General features: G+C 42.5%; 1 protein-coding gene across 1 annotated transcript in view; it reads left to right on the forward strand.

The window, feature by feature from the left end:
• Positions 1-7,500, forward strand: part of LOC125310124 (neuronal cell adhesion molecule-like) — a gene marked incomplete in the record, with an annotated part of 109,991 nt that overhangs the window by 85,167 nt on the left and 17,324 nt on the right. Inside the window, 2 exon segments of the mRNA XM_048267286.1 lie at positions 558-677; positions 1,084-1,239. Coding sequence (XP_048123243.1) covers positions 558-677; positions 1,084-1,239 — 276 coding nt within the window.

Here is a 7,500-nt window from a genome sequence, read left to right on the forward strand (position 1 = left end):
CTCTCCCCAAAACCCCAACCCACACATGTCGTGGAACTCTATGGTCTAACACTGCATGTCCTACAGGTTATGCGATATAACACCACTGACACTGATGTCTAACGCTGCATGTACAGTAGCCTATTGGTTATGCGGTATTATGTCACTGACTCCACTGTAGTTCATATCCGTTAAAGTGTATTACTAGTGTACTACTAGTGCAGTGCATGCCCTATTTAATGAAGTGTTGCACTAGTAGTGTTTAAAGGCTACACACATTAGGGGCCTGCCATGCATTCCTACACAATCAGCCGTGAACACATTTGTGCAGAATTAACACCGTAGTGTTAACTTGCATGTTATTATAGCCTAGTTTTATAAACTGCATGGTTATAAGTGTCTGTATTCAAACTAAGAAAGAAAAAACGGTATATCAACATTTAAAGAACGTCTTCTTTCCTCGGCTGTAGTTTACTGTGCATTATGCCACTCACTGTGGTTTGGAAGCTGTATGTCGACCTGTCAGTTGACCTTTGACCTTTGGAGTTCCTGGTTTCATGTGTGCTTGTTCTCTTCAGCTCGTCCCACCAGCCGGCCGTTCGGAAGGGTAAACTCATCCGTGGAGCAAAACGGAGCTGTTATAAGCTGGGAGTACTCGGGTCCAGATAACATTTACGTGGAATATAATGTAGAAAACAGTAAGACATGCCACAATACTCATTTAAAACAGTCAGTCCACATAAAACTGTAGTACGCTCTATAGACTTAATTGTTTAACGCATGCCTTCTCTCTAAATGTTAAGTACTTCAAAATCGTAGATGTTTTACTGGAACTGGAAGTATTTAGCATTATAAAGCAGTATATTTGTTCTAAAAGTTAGATAATGAGATAGAAACGAATCATAGTATGCCTAATAATGTCTCACTTTTGACATGTTCTATCATTCTCGCATATATCAATATGAAACATATTGTTTACATACATAATGTATAAATATAATTATAAATAAAAGTTAAAGCTTTATCATCAGATTTGCGTTTCTTTAGATTTAGCTGTGTAACAGACCTAGAGACTGATGGTGGCTGTGCGTCCTCTCCCTCCAGGTAAGGACGCGTGGACTAAAGAGTTTGTAAACGGCACACAAACGTATCTGATTAAGGGTCTAAAGGCGGGCACGTCGTATAGGGTGCGAGTGGTGGCCAAAGACCACTCGGACCAAACGCTGCACAGCACAGATGAGCTGGTCATTACGGTCCCAGGTGAGGTGGCATGCGCTCGTTCACTGCAGCACCGTTGGTCGCTGATGTCCGTCATCCCATGTCGCTGTTATCCCCTCTGTATGAAAATGGTTACGTTGGGTCGGGTGGAAATAATTGGGCCAGTTGTATTCACAACGCATGGTCATGATAGTGAAGTTAGACTCATTGTGGACTCTGTTTTACGTTCTGCATGACATTTTCCATGATTATTCTGTGTTTGTTGTTGTTTTTTTTATTTATTTATATTTTTTCTCTGTTGTTCCAAAGAGAACATTCATTTGCTTTGTATTGCATTTTACAATAATGCTGAGTTATTAAATGTTATTAGAGATACAGTGTAAAGAGTCTTCAGCTGGGACATGTGATTAATTTGGAGATATGTGAAGTCATGTTTATGTGGCAGAATTATTGTGGCTTGTGTTTACCTAATATGTCTCACAATTATTGTGTTTCAGTTACTGTATTTAACTTTGTATGTATGCATGTCTGTGTTTGTGTGTATGTTCATTCAAATCTAGACTATGTTTTTATGTTAAAGCATTAATTGCACGCAAACATACATTATTTACCACATTTTTCATTGAATACAGCAGAAGCAATTATTTGTTATTTACTCCTTTGTGTATTTGTGTGTATATGACTGTGTGTGTGTGTGTGTGTGTGTGTGTGTGTGTGTGTGTGTGTGTGTGTGTGTGTGTGCATGCATTTGTGTGTGTGTGTGTGTGTGTGTGTGTGTGTGTGTGTGTGTGTGTGTGTGTGTGTGTGTGTGTGTGTGTGTGTGCAGCGATGCCAAGCCAGCAGGTTGACATAGCCACACAAGGCTGGTTCATCGGGCTCATGTGTGCTGTTGCCCTCCTCATCCTCGTCCTCCTCATCGTCTGCTTCATCAAGAGGAATAAAGGAGGAAAATATCCCGGTTAGTCTAACACACACACACACACACACACACACACACACACACACACACACACACAGACACAAACGTGCGCACACACAAGAGCACACATGTCCATGCATACTGGCATGCACACACTTGTACACATGTACTAACATAACACACTTGTAATCTAAATTCTGCTGACCATACATCAATTCTTACCACAGTGTATAAAGACGATCCAAGCCATGTGTGTGTCTTCCCTCTTCCTCCCACAGTGAAAGAGAAAGAGGACCAGCACCAGGACCCAGAAATACAGCCCATGAAGGAGGATGATGGCACCTTTGGAGAATACAGGTGAGCTTCACAAAGGTGTACTCACAGGTGAGCTTCACACAGGTGTAGTGAGTCATAGGTGAGCTTTGTACAGTTATAGACACAGGTGAGTCTCCAGGTGTCCATGAAGAAGGAGAAACAAAAGACAGGAGTGCTTATAGTCGCACAGTTCTCTGTGGTGGCCAACAATTCAGTGTGTGCCACTGGTTTTATAGCTCATTAAAAACAGGTGACATTAATAATATATTCCAGATGAATAAGTGAATATAGAATATTTAATTGGCATTTCAAATTCATAAAAAGAACAAATAGTAGTAGTAGTATCAAATTGTCTTTTATTTGAATGTATTTAAAACTGATAAAAACAGCTCATAAACAACATACATCTAACCATAGCTAAGAAAAGATATACACATACAAATAAAAATGTAAACATACAAGGACACAATGTTGAGCATACAGGAGAAAAAGAAGACAAAGTTGTGTTCTGCCTCTTCCCTGAGACAGGAAAAGGAAAGGAGACAATTCCACTCACACAGTCCCATTCCAGACACGAAAGGCAAGCAGGAACCATCACGTTTGAGCTTTAGCTCCAGGCTAACCGCTACACGAGCACAGAGCCGTGTCTTGGCCCAGGTCTGGCCTGAGATAAAGGGGGCTGGATATGGGCCACATGTGGGCCAACACCGGTTGCTGTCTTGTAATTGACTAAACAACTTAATTTAAATGTGCTAAACTACTCTAAATCAGCATTAATACGGCTATGTTAAGAGCTTTACAGCAAACACATAATTTAATTTGTTGAAATTGCTGAGTTTTCCCTCAGCTTATTTCACTGCTTAGTGTTATGAATATTCTCACCAATTCTCATTAACTCAATGTGCTGCCTTTTCTTGATTAGAAGCAATCCAATTTCATGCTTTTTAGCCAGAGGCTTCTGCACACTAATGGTGTTAAAATGCATTTAGAAACTCTAAGAAAAGAAATCAATGTTGGAGATACCAGTGAAAGTTATGAAATTTCAAAGTCATTATCCTATTAAAAGTTTAAACAATTTCAAAGAAAAAGCTTTCATGCCTAATGCAGCAAGTGAGGGCGTTGAAACACTGTAGTTTTGACAGTGGTGGAGTATTTTGTGTTGCCTGAAGAAAATGCAGTAACATCAGTGGTAACTCTCGCTTAATCTAGAACTGTTCCATTCCGTTCTGGATTTGCATATTAATGGGTACAGATTGGATCCAGGCTCCGGTTCTAACTGGGTTCTAGAAAAAAAAATTCTCACTGCACACAAATGATGTTGATCATCCAGGGAATTACTGAAGGCCATATTATGCATTAGTTGCAAGTTGATTATTTCTATCTCACAATGGAATGCGATACTAACTAAGCCTGATATAAACTCACCTACATTCACCACTGTGCTAGTCCATGCCTCGCACAGCAACATACTAAAGTGAATTTCCTGAATGGGATTGGCAACTGTCGATGGTGACTCCCATATTCATCTTAGGTTCCCATTTTAAATGACCTCACTCAGTTGCAGAAACTATTCCACACATGAGCAGTTTACCGCCTCGTGCACAGTACTACCATGTCTGATTGGTTGCACAGCTCCATTTTGCAGTAAGACCTTTTTTGATTGGATGCATAGCTCCAGTGAGCAGTAAGATCACGTTTGATTGGTTGCACAACTCCAGTGTGCAGTAAGATCATGTTTGATTGGTTGCACAGCTCTAGTGTGCAGTAAGACCATTGTTGATTGGTTTGCCCCCACCCCCTGTGCTTCTGTATTGGGGGAATTTAGGTCTCTGGAAAGGTAAGAAGGGAATGTCTGCCTCAGCATGTGAGACTCATCCTTTTGAGGCTTGGCTAACAATAGAGACGACTACAGGCTGCATTTGATTAATTTCATATACATGGCGTGATAGCCATAGCGTCTGGAAGGTAGAGGACTCTGGTGTGGGTCTGGCTCTGGTCTGGATGGAAGTCGCACCGAATCATGACCAAAATCCACACCAAAGTCCTCTTATCTAGGCAGAGAATTGGACTACCCAGCACTTGGCAATGAAAGCATGTTTGAGCTTTATCTCTACGCTAACAGCTAGACGAGCACAGAGCCGTGCCTTGGCCCAGGTCTGGCCTGAGATAAAGGGGGCTGGATATGGGCCAACACCGGTTGCTGTCTTGTAATTGACTAAATGACTTAATTAAAATGTGCTAAACTACTCTAAATCAGCATTAAAACGGCTATGATATCGCTCAGTTGCAAACATGAGCAGTTTACCGCCTCGTGCACAATACTACCATGTCTGATTGGTTGCAGAGCTCCATATTTTGCAGTAAGACCGTGCTTGATTGGTTGCACAGCTCCAGTGTGCAGTAAGACTGTTATTGATTGGTTGCAGAGCTCTAGTATGCAGTAAGACCGTGCTTGATTGGTTGCAGAGCTCTAGTGTGCAGTAAGACCGTGCTTGATTGGTTGCACAGCTCCAGTGTGCTGTAAGATCGTTGTTGATTGGTTGCACTGCACCAGTGTGTAGTAAGACCATTGTTGATTGGTTTGCCCCCACCCCCTGTGCTTCTGTATTGGGGGAATTTAGGTCTCTGGAAAGGTAAGAAGGGAATGTCTGCCTCAGCATGTGAGACTCATCCTTTTGAGGCTTGGCTAACAATAGAGACGACTACAGGCTGCATTTGATTAATTTCATATACATGGCCTGATAGCCATAGCGTCTGGAAGGTAGAGGACTCTGGTGTGGGTCTGGCTCTGGTCTGGATGGAAGTCGCACCGAATCATGACCAAAATCCACACCAGAGTCCTCTTATCTAGGCAGAGAATTGGACTACCCAGCACTTGGCAATGAAAGCATGTTTGAGCTTTTATCTCACGCTTAACAGCTAGACGAGCACAGAGCCGTGTCTTGGCCCAGGTCTGGCCTGAGATAAAGGGGGCTGGATATGGGCCACATGTGGGCCAACACCGGTTGCTGTCTTGTAATTGACTAAACGACTTAATTAAAATGTGCTAAACTACTCTAAATCAGCATTAAAACGGCTATGATATCGCTCAGTTGCAAACATGAGCAGTTTACCGCCTCGTGCACAATACTACCATGTCTGATTGGTTGCACAGCTCCATATTTTGCAGTAAGATCGTGCTTGATTGGTTGCAGAGCTCTAGCGTGCAGTAAGACCGTGCTTGATTGGTTGCACGGCTCCAGTGTGCAGTAAGACTGTTATTGATTGGTTGCAGAGCTCTAGTATGCAGTAAGACTGTGCTTAATTGGTTGCAGAGCTCTAGTGTGCAGTAAGACCGTGCTTGATTGGTTGCACAGCTCCAGTGTGCTGTAAGACCGTTGTTGATTGGTTGCACTGTACCAGTGTGTAGTAAGACCATTGTTGATTGGTTTGCCCCCACCCCCTGTGCTTCTGTATTGGGGGAATTTAGGTCTCTGGAAAGGTAAGAAGGGAATGTCTGCCTCAGCATGTGAGACTCATCCTTTTGAGGCTTGGCTAACAATAGAGACGACTACAGGCTGCATTTGATTAATTTCATATACATGGCGTGATAGCCATAGCGTCTGGAAGGTAGAGGACTCTGGTGTGGGTCTGGCTCTGGTCTGGATGGAAGTCGCACCGAATCATGACCAAAATCCACACCAAAGTCCTCTTATCTAGGCAGAGAATTGGACTACCCAGCACTTGGCAATGAAAGCATGTTTGAGCTTTATCTCTACGCTAACAGCTAGACGAGCACAGAGCCGTGTCTTGGCCCAGGTCTGGCCTGAGATAAAGGGGGCTGGATATGGGCCACATGTGGGCCAACACCGGTTGCTGTCTTGTAATTGACTAAACGACTTAATTAAAATGTGCTAAACTACTCTAAATCAGCATTAAAACGGCTATGATATCGCTCAGTTGCAAACATGAGCAGTTTACCGCCTCGTGCACAATACTACCATGTCTGATTGGTTGCACAGCTCCATATTTTGCAGTAAGATCGTGCTTGATTGGTTGCAGAGCTCTAGCGTGCAGTAAGACCGTGCTTGATTGGTTGCACGGCTCCAGTGTGCAGTAAGACTGTTATTGATTGGTTGCAGAGCTCTAGTATGCAGTAAGACTGTGCTTAATTGGTTGCAGAGCTCTAGTGTGCAGTAAGACCGTGCTTGATTGGTTGCACAGCTCCAGTGTGCTGTAAGACCGTTGTTGATTGGTTTGCCCCCACCCCCTGTGCTTCTGTATTGGGGGAATTTAGGTCTCTGGAAAGGTAAGAAGGGAATGTCTGCCTCAGCATGTAAGACTCATCCTTTTGAGGCTTGGCTAACAATAGGCACTGAAAGCATTTCTCCTGGCCTGCACCTCCCCCACAGACACACACACACAGTTTTTCTTTTTCTTATATTTCTCTTTCTTATCCCGTCTAAGTTATGTTTCATTTTTGCATACGGTTTGGCTTTGCATTGTGTTTTTTGCTCCTCCTACTGAGTTGAAACCCTGTAAGTATGAGGGCCTGTCTCATTGAAATGAAATAAACCTGCTTAAACAAACCTTGCAATCTAACAGCACTTTATCTTTTTCATGATAAGTTTCTATACTGCAGTACGTTACTTTGCTCACAGCCTTGACCCTGTGACCCTGACTCCAGTAATCCCAGGCATATCGTATGCATTTTGACCTCTCTAACCCACTAGCCACTGTAAGCATGCTATGGCGGCAGAACGCATATGAGAGTGTATGATCTTGACCTTGACTTTGAGTATGACCTTGACCTTGAGTATGATCTTGACCTTGAGTAAAGGTTTTAAACAGAGGCACGCTGTTTGGGGCAGCTCAACAAAGCTGGATGGTATGATTCAACACTAATGTGTTCCATGTATAACATTTCTTTTCTTTCATTCCCCCTCTTTATTTTCTTTACTTTCTCTTTATTTCTCTTTCTTTCTTTCTATCTTTTTTATCTCTTTCATTGTTGCAACCATCTCTTATTTCTGTACTGCATTCTGTTCTCTTGATTATTCTTTATTTATTTTCCTTTCTTTCTTTGATTC

This window comes from Alosa alosa, chromosome 17, assembly GCF_017589495.1.
Source record: "Alosa alosa isolate M-15738 ecotype Scorff River chromosome 17, AALO_Geno_1.1, whole genome shotgun sequence".
Classification (NCBI taxonomy): domain Eukaryota; kingdom Metazoa; phylum Chordata; class Actinopteri; order Clupeiformes; family Clupeidae; genus Alosa; species Alosa alosa.